Source organism: Gobio gobio (genome assembly GCF_949357685.1).
Source record: "Gobio gobio genome assembly, chromosome: 1".
Classification (NCBI taxonomy): domain Eukaryota; kingdom Metazoa; phylum Chordata; class Actinopteri; order Cypriniformes; family Gobionidae; genus Gobio; species Gobio gobio.
In genome coordinates, this window is record NC_137097.1 from 45,100,016 (window position 1) to 45,126,061 (window position 26,046).

Genomic DNA, 26,046 nt, shown 5'->3' on the forward strand with positions numbered 1-26,046 from the left:
TTCGGCCTCTGGTTACCGGACAAATTATTCATATCACACTGTAACTGTTATTTTCTTTCAGTAGTTGACATTTTATTGTAATTCTGACTTTAAGCCTTGCCTTCATAACATGTGAAACATTAGCCAATTACCTTTGGATACGTTATTTCTAAGAACCTACCATGTACCGACAGAAGTCTATCACCAGTCCTCTTTAAACGAACTGCTGAATTTTCACAAGTGCCCTCGACTTCCTGGAAAGTGTATATAGATTTTTTTTGTGATGTTCCTAAGTCATTACAGAAGTTATGTTGAAGAATTTATTATATTATATTATAAATTATATATTGTAATGGTTACAAAATACATTTTGAACAACATTATAATCGTATAATTTGGATCTGTCCATCACCTGTAAAGTTGAGTTTTTCACATAAAAGCATTTGGCAACTGAATTGGAGCGGTTTGCAGTGCATCCCTATTCTTATTTTTGTTTTTACTTAACATAAACTAAATAAATATTTTTATTTAATATTGTGTCTACATATGACTAAGCATTTGTCCTCTGGGTGTGGGCTATGGGCGGTCACTAGGTGGCACAATGTTACAAGGATTTATAATTTTAAAATTCCATATAATGCTCTTCGATGGGTTCCCATAATATTGGGACTATTGATGTTTACACATTTGACGTTTTTCAAAGTAATATACGCATGATTCAAATGTATTATGTCACATAAACAGAGAGTAACTACTGAGCGTTTTGCGGGCACGTGGTCAGCGGCGCGCCTAAGTATCCTCGAGAGTGCGCATCAAGCTTGACAGCATAATGCGCGCTCTCGTGTTCCCCCGGATGCGTGTTTACTCAGTCTCCTCTCTCCACCCTTGAAATGAGAGAGGTACGGAGTGAAAGGGACATCGTTTTACAAGAAAACCTCCACAAACGTGCAGCCAAGATCGAGACCGGACGACACACAAGGGTGAAGCACGAAGAGTCAAGGTGTAGCGCGGGGATAAATTGATTCGACATCAAGGTCAATTATCTCTCTTTAAAAAAAAAAAAACTTCAGACACGGAGAAATCAAGAACCTCTGAGGATGGAGCAGGCATACGGGGCTGGCAAGGCTGGCGGCACCTTCGATCCAATTACGTTCTTTCAGCAACCGCAGACTATTCTTCGAATAGTATCTTGGGTGAGAGTCATTCTGCTAATTGCATAATTTAGGCGCGAGCCCGAGTGTCATGTGATGACGCGTTAACGGCTTGTAAAGCTTTGCCGCCTAAATGCACATCTCTCGCGCTAATCTGCGCGCTCGCAAATCATTTATTCAGATTATTATTATTTTTTAATCACACAGCTCTCTGGGATGCTTGAATCTGATTGGTCAATCCTGATATTCAACATACAAATATGGCTGTAAATGACCATTGTTCAGGGCAACACTGTACATAATGGACCATTCATCTTATACCTTAAAGGAATAGTTCACCCAAAAATGAAAATTCTGTCATCATTTTCTTACCCTCAAGTTGTTCCAAATTTATATGAATTTCTTTCTTCTGCTGAACACAAAAGAAGATATTTTGAAGAGTATGGGGAAAGGACCCTATTGACTGAATTGAAAAATACACCATGGTAGTCAATGGCTACCGTCAACTGTTTGGTTGCCGACATTCTTTAAAATATCATCTTTTGTGTTCAGCAGAAGAAAGAAATTCATATAAATTTGGAACAACTTGAGGGTGATTAAATGACCATTTAAATTTTTGGGTGAACCATCCCTATAATAGCTGTACTTGTTCTGTAGCTCATTGCTCAATTGAGGAATTTCAATTCCATGAATCTATTTGTAAAAAGAGACGGTTTGATCAGGACTCACACTGTGACACTAGCTCAAGAAGCTCAGTATTCTTAAATGAAAAGTGGATTACTTTACCTGACAACATCTACATCCCTCTTACCTTTACATGAGAGATTTCTGCCTGTTAACTAACTAAACAATTTTAACACTTTGCTTCTCTGATCATTTATTTCCTTTATCATATCTGGACTCAATCAAGTGGCTCTGGATTTGTTTAAAGCTACGACTCGTACATGAATGAGCATGTGTGCTGTGCACTATTTGCTGATAAAAACGTTTTGTGGAGAGACACATGGTGAGGGGGTGGTGGGAGATTATAAGGGGTGGCTGATTTGGGGGAGGGGTGGGCAGGTGTCTGAAGTGGCCACAACAATGCAGTATCATTCAAGAATTGAAATTATTTACCTGTGAGAATCGAGACATTTGCCTTTTATAAGGTGTTTGTAATATAAATGACCACTGACTCAGGGTTCATTGCTCATTTATTAAAAACGAACAATGAAAATATCAATTCTCTGGTTATATTCTACATGGAGGCTTAGAAAGCTCCACTGAGCCACATTCACATCATATGACATTTGTTTCTAACGCAAATTAAAATAACTATCTGAATCTGACATACAAATTATTGTTATTTTAGTACCATTTATTTTTTATATTTTAGTATTAATGTTTTATTCTGTAGTAGTGTAGTGGGCCCATGTAATAATATTTAATAATATTTTAATAGTAATAATATTTTTTTATTTTTTGTTTGTTTTAGTGATTTTATTCGCTTTTGTGTTTTTTATTCGTTTTTGTTATTTCACAAATATTTCTATTTAGCTTTAATTAATTGTAATTTTTTATTTCTGTTTTAGTTATTTTAGTTACTCAACTTGTTAGTAATTCAAACTTATTATATTTCAGTTCATTGTCAAGGCAACTTTTCAAAAAATTGTATTAAGTATTTTAAGTTTTTTCTCTAATATTTAAAAAAAAATACAATTATTTTACCTTTAATTGAATTAACACAAGTTAATGATGAAAACACATAAATAGTACAGAGCACGGACATGGAGGAGGAACAAAAATATGAGATGGGCCGAAAAAGTATTTGTCAATGACTTTGCGTTCCCTGGCAAAATGTTTTGCGTTCCATCCCCGAGAGACTTGAGTTTGCTCGTAAAACGTTTGTGTTCTTTGTGAGAAAGTTTCTCGTTGGAACGCAAAATGATTGACAAATAAACTTTCTTCCCATCTCATTTTGTTTTTAATTACCATGTGCCTTTAGGGGCTCCATAAAATAGAAATCAATCTCTAAAAAATAATTAACTAAATATTTGCAGCAATCATGAATAACTAGGAAAATCATGGAAAGTTTTGGTTGTATTGACTGCACATGTGCGATATATTATTGATCAGTGTGACTATGTATGTAGGAGCTTTTTATGTATCCTAAATGTTCTTAGTAGGTAAGCTGAATTACCTCTGTTTGTTTGAGTACCTCGCGTTCAACCAATACTGTCAGTTTGAGGTGAGATTTCCTGTTTTTCCAACCAATTGAAGATAGAGAGAGTGTTCGAGCAACCTGTATGCAATGTATGCACAGAAATGACACCCGTCACCTTGAGGTGGCAAACAACTGTTGATTTGTCTGCATGTTAGTGGATGTGTGTGTGCAGTGTATGGAATCTTCAGGATGGACTGGAGGTGTGTTCGTCTGATTCATACACTGGTTGGCTGAGTGAATGCTGCTGCGTTGGCATGACAACAATCTAAGACCTCAGGCTGGATACTAACAGGCTCACTATGAGGGAAATGAAAATGGATAAACAGTAAAGGCATTAATGGGATTGCCTCTAGAATATTTATTTGAAACCTTTCATTTATCCTGTGTCCGATAACAGTGTCTCTTTCCCTTTTCACTCCTTCTGTGGACTGCAACATTAGCATGCAGTGAACTCTTAGGGTATGTTTACACGACAACAATGTACTAAAATCAGACGTCAACATTGTCAAAAAATTGTTCACACAAATCTGCGAAAATAACAAAAAAGGCTGTATTATGCATGCCAGGCCAGTAGTTGGAGATGTCGCTTTGTCAAGAAAACCCAGCGCAAACATGTAACGCATGAACATGTAATATACATTTTTGTTGTTTACATGAAACCCGTTTTCAAAAGCTTGCGTTTTCAGGCCCCCAAAACACTGCTGTCGTGTAAATGAACATTCGAAACACATGTAAACATACCCTCAGGCTACATCTATATTAATCCGGATACATTTGAAAACTGTTTCAAAACGCTCTCTGTCCACACTAACATTTTCAAGTGTTTTCCAAAAGTTTCTCGTCCACACTGAAACGTCGGAAAACGTTAAATTCACCTGACTGTGCATGTGTAAACCCTCATAAAAGCTCACTGATACAGACAGAACAAGACATAATAAAGTTATCACGCAATGTTTCTGGCAAGATCATTTTCTTTAGCAAAATATCTCACAATTCACTGATGCGTCTGGTTCTGTTTCGGTCTATAACGCAATTGCTCTCATGTTAACATATTTTTTTAGCAACTGTGTGAAAGTGAATAGCATAACGGGTACAATACCCGTATAAATATGAATTTCTCTGTACAATATGCGTCACATGACTAAACGTGCATCATCATTTTCAAATTTTCACAGTCCACACTACAATGCAAAAACGGCGTTTTCAAATGTATCCACTTTGGAGAGCATTTTCAAAAAGCTTTGTTTTCGCCAGAGAGAAAAAGATGCGTTTTCAAGTGAAGCAGTATTAGTTTGGACAAGGCCTTACGCCGAGTTCACACTGCATGATTTTCAAATTAGTCAGATCACAGTTCTTTTCACACTGCATGACTATTTGGGGTAGCATTCAGTTGCTGCTGTGTTCACACTGCATGATGGATCGGCGACAGGGGGTTTCACACTGCGAGTAGGCGACAACTCTATGGCTGCGTTCACACTGCAGGGCTTAATGCTCAATTCCGATTTTTTGAAAAAAATTGATTTTTTTGCAAGGCCGTTCACATTTCCAATTAAATGCGACCTTTTGTGATCTCCTGTGTGAACGTGAAATGACCCAGAAGTGACCCGCATGCGCAGAAGAGTACTCAACGGTCAACGACGTCACTTGTTTCGCTGGAAATGTTTTCAAAAACCGCCCGGTTCCGATAAGAGCCCTCGAGTTTGGCCTGAATAGAGCTGTCCCCCCAAATATTAATTAACTCCGAAATCTCGCTTCCCTTCCACTGACTGGTCTCAGCATCGTCCGCCCTAGTTGTTTATCTTCTCATTCCCGCCTACTTCAACGTACAATGATGACGTTTGTCACGTATCAACGACGTGCGGGTCGGATACATGTGACCTGGCAGTTCAGACTGAAGACGCATTTCAAAAGATCGGATATGTATCGGATTTGGACCACTTACCCAAGTGGCCTGGGTCGCATTTGAAAAGATCGGATCTGTGTCGTTCAGACTGTCATGAAAAGATCAGATACAGGTCGCATAAGGGCAAAAAAATCGGAATTGGGTCATTTCAGCCTGCAGTGTGAACGCAGCCTATCTGGTCCGCAAACTACATTTTACAACCAAACCCGCGAGATCACGCGTGCATCAGAACAGAGTTCTCACACGAGACTAGAAATTATGTTCAGGAGGAGCACGTTCAGATAATGGACACGAGTGGAGAGCACTCAGCCAATCAACAATAAGAGGTGTATATATTCAGTTGTCTTACCTCCGTTTGTTGACAGTTTATCAGCATCCCTCCACCACCCCTTCTCCACACTTTTAGTTCTAACCACTTACATACACGGGGGTTACTCTGGGTTTGGGCCAAATTCAGAGCTCGGAGCCCTCCCCCCGGACAGCACGCCAAATACGCATTTAAATTGACTCTCTATAAATTATATGTTAGTGTGAACTCATTAATTGTTATCGAAAATGATCATAACAATGAAACTTGCGATCCATTTATATAGATCAGTGGTCAGAACACATTTCACACAGTTTGAATCGTCCAGATAATTAGCAAACCAAATATCTCATGGGCGTCGGCGACTCCCTCAGATCACCGCGTCTTTGATAATTCACACTGCGTGATTGTCACTAGCGTGAACGAGCAACAATTTGCCTATGATTTCGGGCATTTGTCTGCGATTTCACAAAACCCGTCGGCGAGTCAAAATCGGGGCTAAAATCGGGCAGTGTGAACTCTGCATTAGTCATGATTCAGATCTGGTGGATGCTATGATGGATATAGGCTTGGAGTCTTTTCTCATTGCTTGTTTGTAAACAGGGTCTTGCTTTAAAATTGGTGATCTTTTGGATTTTTGACACAAAAAATTGGTCTCTTTAACACAAAAAACTCATATTCCAAAATATTTCACTCACAGAGTTTGAAAACATGGGTGTTGAAAAACCTCTAGGCAAGAATCAGCAGCAGTTCATTCATTTATTTTCCCAAGCTGCCACACTATTCAACCAGCTTCTAACTGCAGTCTGTTTCTGTGAAACACAGAATTACCACGTTTTTCCAGCTTGTCTGTTGCAATTATTCTTTTATTTTATTTTTAAATGATATATATTATTATCAAAACCCTGCCTGCCCAGTCATTTTACAATGAATGGGCATGTGATGCTTTAAATATAGCACAGTCATTTTACTTTTGTCCTTTATGGGACTAATGGCACAGCTGGATACTGCTGCAGGGTGACCCGCTCTCCATTTCTCTCCATATGTCCCACTACGTCAAGGGGGAAAATATAGTTTGCAGAGCCTCTTTATCCTCTCTAACATTATTATCGTAGTTTGTGATTCATTTATTTCCTGGCAGGATTTTTTCCCTGTCTGGTTGTGATATTCTGGCAATGGATCACTGTTAACTTGTTCATTGAGTCTCATATCTAATCCACATATGGTCTTGTTTTAAAAACAAAAAAGCAAAGTAGATTCAATGTGCTTAATACATAAAAAAAGAAAAATGAACACAAGTCAGTATTACCTTAACGCTGGTTGCCACCTGTCATAAAGCACAAGCAGTCACAGCATGCAGCTGCAGCTGCCACTGCCATGTAAATGTATGTTGTCGTAAATGACAGATTAGACACTCTACCCAAGAAAGTGAGTTCGCCAGTGTAGAAATTTTAGGATTCAGTTAAAATGACTTGTTGTTAATCACCCCAGTCTGCAGGACTAGCTGAGCAACAGTGAGCGCAAAAGGGGGCAAAACCAACAACCTTTTTACCCACCTCCGCCTCTGATATCTTGCAGATTTGGCTACTGTACAGAGAGCAAGTTGCAATTTTTTGCTAGTCCTGAAACGTGAAATATGATATCTGTGTTCTTCAAGCCATCTTGGTTATTTCATTTTAAGGATAATGTATATTTATAATGCAATGCCAATTGACATATATAATTTAATGTAATATAACATAATATAATATATAAAAAATAATATCGCTTCTGTATTATTCTGTGACAAGAAGCCAATGGTGTGATTCTTCAAAAAAGAAGAAAAAAAACACTAAGTAAAAATGAATTTGACTGATCGATAGCATTATTTAGTTTTTCTATAGACAACATTTATTTTTAAGCATTGTAATATATACACACACTTTAAACCAAAATAATTAATTGGTTTGAGTAACGCCGACTTAAATTAAACAAATTACCAAACACATTAACTTTTATGAGTATTTAGAACGTTTTTTTTTTTTTGAGGTTCACATAAACTGACACATTCTAAGTAATATGAATTATTTCGTTGTTTTGAGTTTAACGAACTTGTCTCTTTTAATTTAGACTAACTTAAATTTAACTGAAACTAGGCTGGGATTTCTATTTCCAAGTATGCTTTGCCATGGCACTCGAAAGGGAGAGTAAATGCTAAAATTAAGTGTTATAATATGGTGTTTTGTGCCAGATTAATGTTAAGTTGGAGATTTAGTAGTTTAATGTTTTGCTCTGCTAATTGAGTTTCTGTTATGTTTGGTTGGCTATCAAAGCATTGTGTTACCAATTAGCACATTAGCATTTACTGAATTTGCTAAAGCTAGCCAAGCTTCCACTACTTTCCACTACTGAGATTACATGATAATTTTAAGTTAAATGTATGAATTTACTCAAATATTTCAAGTAAAGGGCAATTAAAATGTATGAGTACAAAATACAATTCTGCCAGTTCTGCTTACTGAAACTTTGAATCTCTTAACCTAATTTTTTTTTTTTTTAGCTTTGCCAACTTATTCGGGTTTACAGTACATTATGAAGACTGCCACAGGTACTAAAGTGAAGGTTTAGAGTGATTCTGCAAACATATGATTGAGTCTTGAGTTTGAAGTTTGAACTGATTTAAGAATATTCATTGTCAGATTCAGGGGTGCCGAACAGGGATTATGACCTGATTAGGAAGTTAACGCCCCCCACCCCCCAACACACATACACACACACCAAAAAAAAAACACAATGGCAATCAAAGTTGATATAATATATAATACTATACTATACATCAGCATGTGTGCTACTGTAGTTTTTATAAGAAGCACTATTCAAATATCTTTGACATGAAGTAAGCTATTTAGCAAATGTACCAGAGCATTTACCAGTGCAGTATAATTTAATTTTCCTGTTTATAGCACAGCAGACCTATTGCTCTACTGACTGTTTAAAAATATCCTAATCTTGTTTCTTCGGTCAGTGTTGCTGCATGGATGCATGATTTCTGAATACTGTGCGAGTTTTCAGATTGTGTGGGGGAGCACTATAGATGTATAGGTGGTCTTCATCTGTAGTCTTATGACTCAGTCTCTCTCTCTCTCTCTCTCTCTCGTGATCTCTCTTTCCCCGCATAGTGAACACAAGGTCAGGGAGATTAAAAGCGAGGGATTGGAGGGGGAGGGGAGAGCGAGAGGCAAAGCTCGGCAGGCATGTAACAGACTGAGAAAAAGAGAGAAAAATTATATCTTTTTAGTTGTCAAGAAGACTTCCTCATACCATCCAGACCATCAAAGACTCTTTTCCATGCAGTTAATTACAATAAATGGACACAAGCTTCAAGATGAATGCAAATGCACTGTAAAACAAACATAAAAGTGGTCCGTGTGACTTTTGCAAGTTTTACGAGGTCAACTGAAGCTTTGTTAATAAAAATACCAACATTTAAGTTTATACTCAATGACTCAAGAATTGGATTAGTCTGATTTCATAAATGATCAGACTGAACTGGATCAGATGTTTCATTAAAAAAAATGGTTACTTCATGAGAACAGAATTCTCATTTTTCCTACTCTGTTTTAATTGATGTTAGAGCATCACTGATGAGCTGTAGATTAGTTTTATTTTATTATAGGTTTCCTATAACCTGTCATTGCCTTGGCCACTATCTAACATTGCACAACCGACTACAGGAACACCACTGTGTTTCGCATAAAGAGTCCCGATGAATAACTGGACAGCTCTATTTGACTGTATGTCTCCTCCTCTCAAAGTGTTGATTGATTTATTGGTGGATGAGCCATGTTCACTGGCTCTAAAATGGTACACGCACAAACCAGACCCAGCTGATATGTTTGGATGATTGAAGAACCATAAATTACATCGCGGACCAGAGAAAACCAATAAAATATGACACATTGACCTTGTGGGAGGTGCTGAACTCTACAAAATGTGACATGCATGTGATATTTAGGGTAGCACTTTATTAATCCACTGTAGGAAATTGAGGCATTACTGCGCAAAATGGCAAATAACAATACAATACTGTAGCTACAGTACGATAAAGTTAAAAACAAAAACAGATCATATAAATGAGATGTATTCTAAAATGCTTAATATAGTATTGTAATATCAATATGCAAAATGAAAAGGCTTGTGAAAATAATTAATGGGTTGGACAGTTTGTTATTTAAAGAGAAAAAAAAAAGCCTTGAGAAAACCTCATTGTCACAATATAAAGAAACAAAACGTCTGCTTTGCACATATATTTTTTGTATAACACGCTTACGAATGTCCACTGTTAAAAACAAACAAATAGTTAAACATTCAAATGGCTTGTTTCACATTCACATGTGCCTAAAACCAATTCCAATCAGGTTGAAAAGGGGAGCATGTAAAGCTTTGCTCCTGATGATCACAAGATCAGGATCCCGCGTGCTGCCTGTTACAATGCTTGCTTTCATGCACTCATTGGCCATGAAGCCTTGTGATCCAGATAGCTAATTAAAAGCATGCAAAATACTTGGCCAGTAGCTCCGTAAATTCCTAGACTCAGAGAGAGAAATGTATTATTTTTAAAAAGAAAACTTGTCTTTAACACTATGTTGTAATATGAACAATCAGTCAGCATTCAGCAATGATACTGCTTTGTCATGATGCATTTGCGCATCGGGGTGCATATATAACTGTGACAATGCTGCAGCTAACCTTTCAATCACATTCATGATCACAATCTTATTTGCCTTCACTTCAATGCTTAGGTGGGCAAAACGAAAATCTGGAATAGAACGAAGATAAATGTTGAGGCCAGATGTTGATTCAAACCAGAAACTCTTTTGTTTTTACTATTTATCGGAAGAACCAGCTCATAAGAGTAATTCTTTCAGCCCATACAGAAATGTAATACATGTACATATATGTCCCTATATCCGAGTAGTGATGTCATATATGTTTCATATAAGGCAATACATTATTAGCTCATATATACATCCTCATGATATTTATACCATGTATGAAATACCCATAGAAGAATTATTAAATATACATATATTAAAATTATTTATATGATGCCTTTTTATATGGTACTGTATGTTAATGCCATATATGTAAACAATATATGTCCAATTTATATATGTAAGTTTATTTAATCAACATGTATGCAAACATTCAGTATGCTTGTATAGGATTTTATATGGATTTGTATAGTGGTGTTTGAATCCTGGCATTTTATTCTAGTTTGGTTTTGGTTCAGGCTTCGGACATTAATGCTCCATGTGTTTTTCGCCCCGTTGTGAGCGTAGAGTACGAGCATTCGCTTGGTCTCGTGTGAGCAAGTAGTTTTGCTTGGGCAGAATGCACTCTTTTATCCATGTGTTGTGTGTTTGTTTAGCACGCGGCTCATGCTCATCAGCCATGTACTTTCATGTTTTGTTCTGTGTAGCAAGTAACAGTTACCCTGTTACAAGGGTGACATTTTTCATCCTGTCCTCTAGAGGGCAACAAAGGGCGGAAAAGATTATAAGTTTGCGAGTAGCATAGGAGAGGCATTGCGATGGAGTATGGGTGAAAATGCCTGGAATCACATTGTGTTTGAGGAGTTGCGTGAATTGTACATTCTAATGCTTTACAATCTTATTCAAATGCACATTTTTATGTACCCATAAAAATGTTAATTCTTAGTGTTTGGAAGTTTGCAGAGAAGCTCACAGAGGACTCTGTTATGGGGCTTGAGTGCGCTGATACTTACTTCTTACCTGTGTTGGATTGTGCCAGTGCCTTATCTAGGATTTAGGATTGTAAACTTCATTGCCTGCTGGGACTTTACAAAGACTGGGACTTCTACAAGACTTGCATTGCAGAGTGTATATAATTTTCCCTCTACGGCATTTTTTTAAATGTAATTTTTATTTGTGTATCACTTTAGTTGATTTACTGTTTATTTGTTTACTTTCAGTGTTGAGCTTTGATATGACAATGCTGTCTTGGATTTCGTCCATGTGCAAATTGTGATTCAATAGATACAATTTATTTGTACTCCCTCTTTGAGACTCTTACAGTTATTTTGAACACAAAATATTGGCAAAAGTGAAGTCCCGTTTTATGAGGCTTTCTTACTGTATAAAAAAGTAAGGTGAGCCAGTTACAAGCATGAAGAGCTTTGTTTGTGTTTTGATTTTTAATTTTTGAAGTTTAATAAAAAGCCCATTAACCTCTGCATCCTTGAGTCCTTCATCCCTTGCCTCACCTGACAATAAGCAACATTAAAAATATTTTATATTTTTAAATGTAATTTGTTTTATACATAAAATCTATACTAAGACTCTACGTCATTTGTCAGTGATAGTGAATTGTCAGATATATAATTTAAACATATATAATATGTAGAATAGAGATATATGTCAATATATGGAATTTCTGATAGATGTGCATATATGTGCATTTATGTTTTTACTCTTAATGAGCAGCATATATTTCATATATGAGACATATATGTCAAAATATGTATTATACATACATAAACATATAATATGTGGGATAAATTTATGTCAATATATGAAATTGTTCCAATTTCTAATAGGTTTTTACTTTATATTTTGCATATATTTTTTTTATATATATATATATATATATATATATACACTCACCTAAAGGATTATTAGGAACACCATACTAATACTGTGTTTGACCCCCTTTCGCCTTCAGAACTGCCTTAATTTTACGTGGCATTGATTCAACAAGGTGCTGAAAGCATTCTTTAGAAATGTTGGCCCATATTGATAGGATAGCATCTTGCAGTTGATGGAGATTTGTGGGATGCACATCCAGGGCACGAAGCTCCCGTTCCACCACATCCCAAAGATGCTCTATTGGGTTGAGATCTGGTGACTGTGGGGGATATTTTAGTACAGTGAACTCATTGTCATGTTCAAGAAACCAATTTGAAATGATTCAAGCTTTGTGACATGGTGCATTATCCTGCTGGAAGTAGCCATCAGAGGGTGGGTACATGGTGGTCATAAAGGGATGGACATGGTCAGAAACAATGCTCAGGTAGGCCGTGGCATTTAAACAATGCCCAATTGGCACTAAGGGGCCTAAAGTGTGCCAAGAAAACATCCCCCACACCATTACACCACCACCACCAGCCTGCACAGAGGTAACAAGGCATGATGGATCCATGTTCTCATTCTGTTTATGCCAAATTCTGACTCTACCATCTGAATGTCTCAACAGAAATCAAAACTCATCAGACCAGGCAACATTTTTCCAGTCTTCAACTGTCCAATTTTGGTGAGCTCGTGCAAATTGTAGCCTCTTTGTCCTATTTGTAGTGGAGATGAGTGATACCCGGTGGGGTCTTCTGCTGTTGTAGCCCATCCGCCTCAAGGTTATGCGTGTTGTGGCTTCACAAATGCTTCGCTGCATACCTCGGTTGTAACGAGTGGCTATTTCAGTCAAAGTTGCTCTTCTATCAGCTTGAATCAGTCGGCCCATTCTCCTCTGACCTCTAGCATCAACAAGGCATTTTCGCCCACAGGACTGCCGCATACTGGATGTTTTTCCCTTTTCACACCATTCTTTGTAAACCCTAGAAATGGTTGTGCGTGAAAATGGTTGTGCGTGAGAATCCCAGTAACTGAGCAGATTGTGAAATACTCAGACCGGCCCGTCTGGCACCAACAACCATGCCACGCTCAAAATTGCTTAAATCACCTTTCTTTCCCATTCTGACATTCAGTTCAGGAGATTGTCTTGACCAGGACCACACCCCTAAATGCATTGAAGCAACTGCCATGTGATTGGTTGATTAGATAATTGCATTAATGAGAAATTGAACAGGTGTTCCTAATAATCCTTTAGGTAAGTGTATACACATATTACATTTCCGTATGGGACCCTACGTCAAGTGGAAAATGGCAAAATCGGGCTGATATCGTACAGTCTAAACCCCGTCTTTAAGGCCGGTACACATTGCATGATTTTGGGCTGTCCTGGATGAAAGATGACGTGGTGATTGCTGTGGAGATTCAAAGATGGCCGTTGTCATGGTCCTGCGACCAAAGATAGGCTGTGTTAATTTTCTGACAGTGTCAGAAATTTAGCATGATTATCTCACAGTGTGTTTGCTGCTACGACCTATGTTTACTGACTAGCCAATAAAAATGCAACATGAAATGGCGTATTGATCAACGTGACATGGCGCTAAAACTAATGCTGGGTTCAGACTTTTTGTCTGTAACTATAGTCACTGTGTCAGATTATGCAATTTTGGCTCCTAAATTCTTGTGTTGCGGACAAAAACACGTTGCTTCTTGTCCAATTATTGCTTGTCGTCTTTAACAACATCTGTGATGTCATAGAGAAGGCGGGACTGCCTGACAGTTGACACGTTCCTATATTGCACAAAGAGGACATTATGGAATCTTCCAAAGGGAAACAAATTAGAATTTTTAGCCAGTAATAAAAATAAATGTACTACTCACCCGGTTGCTGAAGCGCCTCCACTATCGCTTGCCAGCATTCATCTTTTCGCGGTAGTCCCACGAGGAAACATCATAAAGACAGGAGTACAGCCATAGCTCCATGAATCTTTCCTCCATTGCACCAATACTATTGTCTCTCTTTCGTTTAGGCATGTTTGAAAGCTGTGTACGGAGCTTCTGTGCTCCTATTGGTCAATATCACAGATGTGACTGAACCCGTGGTGGAAGACTGTTGCCATGTCATGAAGCATCACAGACGCATGTCGTTTGTCGTTCACTATGACACACTATACAAGATAAAGCGATCGATTCTTGCGTCCCGATGCCCATTGTCATTTACAAATCCCCACAACACCCTACGACAAACGGATCATGCTAAAATCTGGCGAAAATTGTCTGAACCGGGCATTAAAACTACTTGCCTCAAGCTCCATTTGCAAAATTGGTATGCCAAGTTGGCCTCTTTTCCCTAGACATGACCACGTCCATATTCTCCTCTTTCGCTTCCTCCTCAGCACACACAAAAACCACAATTGCCAGAGTGCGATTATTCTTTCTCTTTGTTTACCACTAGCGCATACTGATAATGTTTTATTCTTCTATGCTATCTTGCGTCGTAGCCTACGAAGTTTATTAGATCCATGTTGTACAGTGTGCTATGTAATAATCTTAAAGGATTGCAGAAATCGCAGTCTGTAGAAGGCATTAGGCACTGATTTTGTAGGTAAATCCTCTGGAATGGATCTGAACATTTTAAAATGTGATAAACTGAGTTATACCTGAAGTTAACCAAATGTCAGCAGTGATGACATTGGCATTAGATATCATGGTATCTTGATTATATGTCCTTAATGAGATCAAGATTGAGGTTTGAATGAGCCACTGAACCTTTATTTTAGGAGATTCAGTGTTTACTTGGTTTGATGCTGCCAAACCCCTTAACATTAGTGTAATTATAAAGCTGATTCTTGGGGTTAAATCATGGGCTTGTAGGCGACAATTAGGGAACCACTATGGGAAAGTTTGCTGGCAGCCAAGAGCATTTCAACTTAATTGCATGAATGAAGTAATGAAGTGCCTCTCTCGCACTCTCACACATTCAGACATATTGTACAGATGAACAGGCCAGCTGTTAAAACCCTGGACTTTGCCAAAACTTGCCTCCATCCTCTTGAAGATAGTTAACTATTCCTGGAGCAAAAATGAGAACATAGGCTCATCTGAATCTAAATAGGCCCCTTACTGTTATGGAAGTGTCAAATCTAGTCTAGCTTCTGTGTAGAAAGCAAAGTGAGATTAAAAACAGATGTACACATGATCAGTGATGTTTGTGGTGATAGATGGCATCTTGTGGTTGTGGTTGGCTGCGAGAAACAATTTCATTTGGTGGCAGAAATTGTTTGTTTACTAGAAAAGCTGAAATCAGCACTACAGTGGACATAAATAACATTCCAACGACTTTAACTGGCTCTAGGTCTTTTGACATTGCGTTTAACGCTGGGTTAATGCAGTGACATCTTTTCCTTGATGACGTGTTTACTTACACAAGGGCGGGACAACCTATCACTAACATGACATCACATCACAGCAATAATGGTTGGATCATATCAATACAACCAGTTCCCGATGGACAAAATCAAGTCTCACTACATTTTTTTCTTGTTCGAGAAGCTGTTTCAATCGAATATACATTATAATAGGGAAGAAAAGACAATCAAACTTTGGTTTCATGCTGACTATAGTAACAAAACTAAAACTAAACTGACAAACATTTCTAACTCCAGTCATTTGTTCCTCCTCAGAATCCTTTCTTGTAATAAACTGGTACATTGCATTTCACCTTTTCTCTAGCCTGTATACTAATCTAGCTTACACTTTAAATTTTGCATTGTGTTCTATGGATATACTGTTGGCTGTATGAACAATGTGAATATGCAGTGTGAAGTCCAAATTCTCATATTTTCTGTCCATCTTTTCCCTTTATTTTAATTCTCCTCCTCAGATCTTTTCCATTGTGATCTTTGGATGCATTGCTAACGAGGGCTATGTGAACCGTCCAAATGAGGTAGAGGAATTTTGCATCTTTAACCGCAACCAGAACGCCTGTAACTATGCTGTTGGGATGGGATCCCTGGCCTTCCTTTGCTGTGCGGCATTTATGGCACTGGACATCTACTTTCCTCAGATAAGCAGTGTCAAAGACCGCAAGAAGGCTGTGATAGCTGATATTGGAGTTTCAGGTAAACTGCTGATAGAATGCAAGTATTGCATATCAATACTTTGTATCACTGATAAGATATATTTACTGTAAGGTTGCTGCCTCACTCTTTTTTTACAAACCACACATTATATTTTATTCATTTGAACACATACATTATTTTATGTGGCACTAAGAAGGTTTTAAAAATATTTCCCATATACATTTGTTTCTAACAAATTGTTGTCTTCTTGGCTCAAAAGCACCCTTATGGTGTTCGCCTATGTGCGTGCTGGTCTGAAAACGAGGTGTGTTCAGGCGCATTGTTGGACCGTTGCTATTTTGAGGCAACTTGACCAACAAAAACCTGGTCTAAATCAATAGCGCAGTATTTTTTGTGTTATTTAAAAGGTGCGTAAGTATATTTGCCTTAGGGCGGGTCCACAACACGAGTACACTCTGCTTATTACAGACACAGGGTCGCACAGCAGCACAAACATTTGTAAATATTAAAAATAAAAGGATTCCTCTCTGGAGAAGCGTTCAGTCTTTCCGCTTACAAATTCCGCCATGTAAATAGCGAATCCGCCATGGTGCAAGCGCAACTGGCTTTTAAAGGGAATGCGAGATGACACTCTGATTGGTTTATTGCACGTTACGCCCAAAACACACCCATGACTCCTTTAGAATTGGTACAACCCTTTTGGACCATGCTCCTGCCGCACAGACTGATTTTTTAACCGTTTTTAAACTAGCAAAAGTGGATTCGGACATGCCCCAAGGGCACCTGCACTATGCGGTTCAGAACGTGCTCAGATCGTTTAAATAGGGCCCTTAGATTCCTAAAGCAATAACCTATCAGGCAATGACTTAGCAGGAAGTGTTTCCGCCCAAATGTCCCTCACGAAACTAATACAGGACAGTCTTCTGACGCAGCATAATGGCTTAAGAATCTACTACAAAATAGTGAGAGCTTTGGTGATAAAGCAAATTGAATTACTACAATAGTAATTTGACACTAGAAAGGACTTGAAAGTTGGTCAAAAACATACATTTACACACAAACTGATAACCAACCGCAACTTTCAGATGCCATCTTTATTTTTTAGCTCAACTGTCACAGAAACAAAAGCACAGGATTGTGGGATATCATAGGCAGCGAAGGATACATCTATGCTGCCTTCAAAAAGCAATCAGATGAAGGTATCTTGTTGCCTTCTACCTCTAGCTTTCGGAATCAGCAGTGATCCGAACTTCCTCTACCGCAGCATTACTTTAAGACACTGACCTCTGTTGGTAAAATCTAACTGCTTCTAGACTGCAGTGCTATGTTGGATTTGTGGTGCAATAGCGCCATCTATGTCTGTAAATGTAAATTGACTGTTTTGATCAGACCTTTAGATTTTGAATACAATATGCGATCACTCCATTTTAGGTTTGTTTGTATTTTTTTTCCCAGTCAAAGGTATTTATTGTGCTGTTTTATTGATTTGAAATTCTGAACCATTCGCTTTTGTTCTCTCAGCCTTCTGGTCTTTCGTGTGGTTTGTGGGATTCTGTTTCCTGGCCAATCAGTGGCAGGTGGCTAAACCAGATGATAACCCCCTCAAAGAGGGTGGAGACGCAGCCAGAGCAGCCATCACTTTCGCCTTCTTCTCCATATTTACATGGGTCTGTACTGAATCTTATTCTTCATTTAAGTAAATCTTTCCTTTAAAACTGAATTCATCAGAATCAGATTTGATTTGAGAAATTCAATGTTTACATTTTCTTCTCAGTCACATTTGTATTGTATTATATAGATGATGGTAGTAGTAATGCACCAGTGCTATTTTTGTATTACTTATGTTGTAGTATTTATTAATATTTTGAAATAGCTTTTATTTTTAAATGTTTTGTTTTCATTTTAATTTTGCTGTGCTTTTCTCATTTTTATTACTTAAGTATGTATTTTTTTCATTCATTTTATATTTCTGTTTTCGTTTCAGTAATTTTAGCACTGAAGTAGTTTTTAAGTTTAAGTTTTTTCATCTAATATATTTTTTATATATATATATATATATATATATATATATATATATATATATATATATATATATATATATATATATATATATATATATATATATATATATATATATATATATATATATATATATATATATTTATTTTAAACTTTATTTCAATCACCGAAAGTGACACACCAAAATCAAAAATTCACTTGACCAAAATGTATGTTCAAAACATATTTATATTTGTTTTAAAGTGATTACACAAAGTTTCTTTAATTGATGGGACTTCCAATAAATGTACAAATATTTTTAAAATAAATTCTCATCAACTGAAAATGCAATCTCTTTCCATCTAAATATCCCAAGACAACTTTTACAATAAATATGATATATTTGTCTGTTAAAGTCCTGTTCATATTTTCAGCATAGTCTCTTTCATCTGAAAATGTGTTAGATTGCATGCATTTCTTTCTTCTCAATGAATGAACATCTACACAGCTTCATTCTCTAATCTACTTTCTGTACTTTTCCAGAGAATTATTTACCCCAGTAATCTTTGCTTCACTGTTTGCATATATCCTTCTAACCGCTAATCTCTCTAAGAACTTCTCTTACAGAAACCTCCCAGCTGCATCCATACGATTAACCCAGTGTTGTTGAAATGTTTTTCCAGCCATTCTTTTTGTTGATCGCTGGCTCTGGCCAATCTGTTTTTCTCTAGGGTGTTCTTACACTGCTGGCCCTGGAGCGCCTAAAGAAAGTCTCATTTGAAGAGGAATACAACAAACTGTTCACCCCTCAAACACCACCTCCATTTGTCTAACATTTACCACACTCACATACTTAATTGTTTACTGTGCCATTGACATCAACATCAACTACAAAAGCACCCTTCAAATTCTGCTGTCAGCAATGAATATCACTGAAGATAATCTGTGATCTGTTTAGATTTTTTGCCATGTCAAGAGCCACATCAAGTGCCATATCAAACCCTAAACCTCATTGTATGAACTGGGAAGAGCTTTAAAATATTTTAACACGTATCTGCCTGGAATTATGAAGTTATAATAACATATTCTTTCTTCATTTTTTTATACTAATGGTACCTTGTTGTTATATGCTGATTATCTCTTGGGGTTAAAGGTACACTTCCATTCAAAAGTTTGGGGTCAGTGAGTTCGTTTTTGTTTTGTTTTTCGGGGAAAATACTTTTTATCTCGTAAAAATGTATCATGTTTTCCACAAATATATTAAGCAGCACCACTGTTTTCAATATTGATTATAATCAGAAATGTTTTATTGAGCATCAAATCATCATATCAGAATGATTTCTAATGGATCATGTGACACTGAAGTCTGGAGTAATGATGCTGAGTATTGATGCTGAGCTTTGACATCACATGAATGAATTACATTTTAAAATAAATTTAAATAGAAAATTGCTATAATATTTGACAATATTGTTGTTTTACTGTATTTTTTAGTAAATAGTTGCTGCCTTGGTGAGCACTTCTTTCAAAAACATTGATTCATTTTACAGACCCCAAACTTTTGAAGGGTAGTTTTTATGCCAGATAATCAATGTTTTCTTCAGAAAATTATTATTTGATTGGTTTTTTTAATTGCGGTTACACTTTTAATTGACTAGGGGGCGGCAGTTGCACATGAAACATTCCGCTGAGCTCTTTACATAATTGTTTTGTAACAATATGTACAAGATACTGTGTCCTGATACATTATACACTGTTTCCCTCTCATTTGCCTCTATTGTTGCCATGGCATTTCATGATCTTATTTTTGTTTACAGTTGAGCTGCTGTAGTTGCTTAAGATCTATGATGTATATTTATCCGTTGTGATAGATTTTATAATCTTATACTGACAGATGTTGTTCGATTAAACTTAAGTTTGACACAAGTTCTGGTTTTACATTTTGTTTTGGATTTGGGTTTTCTATGTGTTAGCCACTCACTAAGCATTTCCTAAATGTATTCTTGACTCTGTTAATCTTAAAGCTGACTAACCATCTTAATCCTGTATCTTAATCAAACTAATGTTGCTTTTCTTTCTCTTTTTTCCCCCCTCTCCCTCTCTGTCCCATCCTGTCATTCTCATTTACTCCTTTCAATTAAACCTTACTTGGCTTCCCTAACTGATGCCTTTTCATTCACTATTCACCATCAAAACTGAAAAAAAAAATCTTCCTTCCCTGCTGCCAATAATCCTCTCATTTCCAATTCCTCTCTAATCCCTCCGATCCCACCCTCTAAACCTCTCCTTCCGGCATCTTCATTCTCCTAAAGGCTGGTCAAGCTTTCCTTGGATTCCAGAAATACAAATTAGGCGCAAGCTCATCTCTCTTCTCTCAGGACTACACTGATCCCAGCCAGGATCCCGCTGGAGCGCCCACTGCAGGCACGGAGTACACCGGATACAACGAAGACATGGAGGCTAATTATGAAGGCTCTGGTGGATACCAGAACCAAGACTACTAAGGTCAAGTATAAGGATGTACACAACAGCCTTAACAAGCTAGGCTAATGGGGTTGGTTACATGGGGTAAACAAAATAGGACAAACATGAACTTTGGGCACTTGGGGTAGAATATGGGGACCAAAGCAGACTCAAAGGAATTCAGGAGTTTATTTGGTGCTATAATAACCCCTTGTGGAATTTATAGCGGGTTTGGGCATTTCAAACATGTAATGAGTGTTTCATTCAATCTATAAAATATAATATTTTGCAGATTGGGGACTGTGGCACAAGATCTCCCAAAAAGTTTTTTTTTTTTTGGTGCCACCAGGAATTTTTGCCTTCAATCTTGGGGTTATGGGTTTGGGCACTTCTAAACTAAACTGACAGAAATTCGTCTCTAATAGGCAAAGAAACTAACTACACTGTAAAAAAGAAAACTGACTTAAAAATTAGTTGAATCTTGCATAACTTAAAAAATAAAAAAAATAGTTAAATCAATGTAAAAACGTCATAATCAAAATTGCTTTAACTCATCAAAATAAGTTAAGCAGTTTTCTACTGTTTTTTATAAGCTATTTAATTTAAGTTGAAATGACTTAAACATACAAGTTGATTGTACTTAAAAATATTAGGCAGAAACTTTTTTTTTTCTTTTTACAGTGTAGTATTGGTCATACGTTTGACAAGATCTGACCAAACTAAATGTTTCTGAAGAGCGTAGTGTAGGTGATTCAATAGAACATTACACTAACCCTTAACCTGTCACTAGAACACATTCTCCATTGATAGCTCTCTGCTGCCATTTTGTTAATGTCAAAGGGTCTTAAATGATCTCTTTTTTTTAACAATATCAGGTCTAGGAATAAATCATTCTCTGCATTGTTCACATAAAACGTACAAAGAGAAAAAATGAATGGTATATGATGTAAAACAGAGAGTTAAAGTAAAAGAGTGAATTAAGCTACTGAAAGTGAATTATGTGAGAGCTGACAAACTGCAAGGTTTTTAAAATAGTTGTACAGCTGTGATTACATTATTTAAGGTCTGTTTCTGTCCATATGTGCAGTGGCCCTTAACAGTATTTGGACACTTAAGCAACACTTAAATATATGGCTGTCACATTGCATGAAATACCAAACCAAGTGTCATTTATTTTGAAGAAAGACTGCACAAACACATTTCCAATCAAAGCATTTCACACAAAGAAGTTTGTTAGTTTTTCAATTCTAAAACTATATAGACCTTATGCACGAGAAAAAGCAAAGAGCCATTTTTAGAATTTTGTGTTTGAACTTCTGTTTTTGCTCTGGATATTTCTATGGCATCGCTATCGAAGAGTAATTCGCTGATATCATGGATTTACTTATTGCAGAGTTAACGAAAGTTATGAGCATTAATTTTTGAAGCGATGCCATTAAGATTTTAAAACAATTTTACCTTCATGCTGAGGAAATACAAACCGGTGTCATGACAAATCGGGTCCTCCCTCTGAAACTGTCAGTTAATGATTATCCTAAGTATATACGAATGATATTAATTTAAAATACGCATAGCTTAATATATAATGCATACAAAAAGACATTAGTGCATAATAAAACCGATTTAACGTAATTTCTTACACTTGATTAACTGTTCATTAATTAATAATAGCCTATTAAGTGAATAATTGAACATCATTAAGTGCAAATGTGTGTATAAACTAAGCTATCAGGTTAATCGCTTATCTATGCTATGCTAGTATATAAGCTAACATAACGGTCATATAGTTAAAGAGAGTACCTATTAAACCTGTTAGCAATTTGAACCAATGGGATCACTTGGGGTCCTAGAGGAGACCCTATATCGGGGGGGGGACCCAATTTGTCACTACACCAGAAGAACACAACAAGTGCAGCGCTGAAAAGGTGAAGGGCCAAACACCAGGGCTATATATAGGCTACTGTAAGTTGCCGGCCGGTCACATTTCGCGGGCAAAAAAAGGTCCAGTGAATATTGTCAGCAATGTATGAAGCACACCTTACACAGGAGCCACTTTCAAAACAAGCAGCTTTCTTTTTAGGTAACGGCACATCAGCGTGACCAACCTTGAATCTGATGCGAAATCTACGGAAGGGAAACTTTCGAACTCTTACGACATTTCAAATGTGGATTCCTATTAAAATTAATGGATTTCCCCATTCAAATTTGCCGAACATTTGATGAACACCTGTGGTTACTCTGCTAGGATACCTGTGTAAACTTGAGGAGCAAATATTAAAATCCAACCGGGTTCAGTTCATGCATTTTAAAGTGTGATTTAAAAATTTTAAAGCAAGTATGTTTTAGGGCCACTGTGCATGTCATTGTCAACATGATACACGTTTACAATTTTATGACAGTGATCTAGACATGATGACTTTTGATGTTATTAATGTCTTTTAATCACGAATGTAAACGTGTGGTGCAACACTACAATTCATGAGACTTTGAAACACATTTTTGAGAGGGAAAATGTCCAGACTAGCACTCAAAGCAGTGATATTTAAAAAAAATATATATTAAAATAAAATGTGAACAAAAAAGACGCAGAGCCCCCCTGAGCATGAAAAATGAATGCTAATGACTAACAACAGACAAATCCAGCCGATACCTCAATGTTATGCTATAGGAAGAACAGATTGATAGACTAGTATATCTTTAGGGCGAATGTCCATGTCATTATAATGGTCTGACACTTAAATAAAATATATTATTCTGAAAATATTATTCATCATTATGTATGCTAACAAGTTCCTTTGTAGCACCCTTAACATAGTGTTGTCTTTTTTTAAATTAAAATTTTGTATTTTTTGATCATAGTTACTGTAATAACTCATGAACTAGAGCAGCAGCTGGGTTATGCATCACAGATAAATAATTTTTATTTTCAATTAAGTTCTGAAAAAATGTTCATAATTATGTACCTGAATATATAAAACCAGCATATTTTTATTTCATGACAAAGATGTAATATAATCAAGTACACAAACATATCTTTATACATTTACTACCAAATAACTCAAAAATAATATTGTGTATTTTGCATTTAAAGGTGTCATATAGAATAATGTTTATCCATTCTCTAGTGACATTGTTTTCTAAATCAGCAAACTTTTTATTTTTAATTTCTTGTTGAAAATCTTAAAAAGGAACGCTACAATACAATCAGTTATATAGATGATGTATCAGATGTGTTATAATATAATGTATATGTGCAGTTATGGAGCTGGGATACAAAATAGTGTAAATTCTTTTGATGTGGTGACTATCCATTAACTGAATCATAGGTTAATATGGCTCGGTGTATTTTGTCCTGTCTTGTATGTTGCTTGTCTGGTAAAACGTCTGATATAGATGACAATAAAAGACATTGACTGATGGACATAGTTGCCAATTCTTTTGAATACTTCTGTATTTTGAATTTCTTGTGTCCCTAACAAGTATGTACACACTGAAATCATGCTTAAAAAAAGCAAAATAGTGCAATGTAATTCAATGACATTTATACATATTGAAGTCTTGCCTATTACTTTTTGTGGCCACTGTATGAACATGCATGACAGGAAACAAATTTAGTGTGTATATCATAAACAGAAGCAGCTTCGTTCCTGGACTGATGTGACATTTCCTGGTTCTCATGCTTGTAACTCTATGTAACTCTTCATGACTGGCATTACATTTCCATACCATAGTGTGCTGAGTGGCCACATCGCAGGGGAGGGACATCACAAACGTGAGATCAGTTCCTGTAATCACCCAGTGCATCACTGAGAGTCAATGACGGATAGGGGACAGAATGTGTGTGTAACCTGAGAATACAACTGTCACAACCTCTATCCACAGAGCACTATATTCATCCGATGACTGAATACAGCGCCAGCACTCACTGAACACATGCTATGACCACGCTTTTCCATATTTACCATATCTTGGTTGTTTGAAAAAAAGTAAAAGAAATATTTTTAAATACTGATCTGTAACCAGTGGTAGTTTTTCCTTTCCAGCTATGCTATGTTTCATCTCCTAAAATAAAATAATAAATATAGCAGCATAGTAGTCTTTTTTTTCTGTGATAATTCACATTTAAACATGTATTTTAAAAGAGATAATGAGTGCAAAAGAAGATTACCAGTAAAGAACAGTTGCTGCCACATGTTTATAATATCCTGTCTGGCTCCAGATCTGAACACTGTTTAGTTTCCATTGAGAGACTTTTCATGTCTGTTAATCACGGATCATGGAGGAACAACTGTCACATGTTGATACAATGTGATCAAGCATTTGAGCATCAGCAACAGAATCCATTCCGATAATAACTAGAAATGTTTATATTAGATAAGTCCAATACAGTTCCTACATACTTTGACTTTGATTATTTAACAGCATTTATAGATAGATAGATAGATAGATAGATAGATAGATAGATAGATAGATAGATAGATAGATAGATAGATAGATAGATAGATAGATAGATAGATAGATAGATAGATAGATAGATAGATAGATAGATAGATGATAGATAGATAGATAGATAGATAGATAGATAGGCAGGCAGGCAGGCAGACAGACAGACAGACAGACAGACAGACAGACAGACAGACAGACAGACAGACAGACAGATAGATAGATAGATAGATAGATGGATAGATGTGTCATGGAAATGTGAGTTGCTGGGGATTTTTTCGTTCTTCGTATCCATGTTCCTGTGCTGTACTGTGTGTGTGAATGTTCAACCCATTCTCACTCCCAAGGCGTCAAAATCCGAAGCATGGTCAAGTGCTTTCAGCGTCACAATAAAGACGCCAAAGTCACCCCTAGGCGTCACTATATTGACGCGCTGAGTGCTCCATTGATTTCAGTTGTTTACCCAATGCGTCAGATCAAGACGCATTTTATTCTTTGCATTTGTAAAAGTATACATGATTTTATTAATAGTTTATTCATATTTAAAGGTTACTTTTATATTTTGGAGCAGCTAACCCAACTCCTACCCTAAACCTACCCACTCCTAAACAATATAGAAACACATAACAGGCAAATAGAAGTACAGTCACATCTATTTATTGCAAAAACGGACTAAAAACAGTATAAAAGTATTAACTCATGTTGCATTCCAAGTCTTCTGAAGTCACACGATGTCTTCATGTAAAGAACAGAGTTGATCTTAATGTTTGAATCGCTGAGATGATGATCCCGCAGCTCCGTTAACGCACTCATTCATATCTCATTCAAATAATACACACGCCTCTTTAGTATGACGCATTCGGTCACAAGACACACGAGAACCAATGACATTTT

General features: G+C 36.7%; 1 protein-coding gene across 2 annotated transcripts; it reads left to right on the top strand.

The window, feature by feature from the left end:
* Window positions 1–799: 799 nt before the first annotated feature.
* Window positions 800–24,131, top strand: syngr1a (synaptogyrin 1a). Of its 2 annotated transcripts, none has more exons than XM_079812622.1 (4): window positions 800–1,172; window positions 16,050–16,287; window positions 17,770–17,915; window positions 18,978–20,172. In XM_079812622.1, the coding sequence occupies exons 1-4, from the start codon at window positions 1,077–1,079 to the stop codon at window positions 19,077–19,079; spliced, it is 582 nt and encodes a 193-aa protein (XP_079668748.1). In that variant the 5' UTR covers window positions 800–1,076; the 3' UTR covers window positions 19,080–20,172. The 2 variants fall into 2 exon arrangements, with proteins under 2 accessions (XP_079668748.1, XP_079668747.1); XM_079812621.1 differs by lacking the exon at window positions 18,978–20,172 and adding an exon at window positions 20,559–24,131 and having other exon boundaries at window positions 831–1,172.
* Window positions 24,132–26,046: the final 1,915 nt, after the last annotated feature.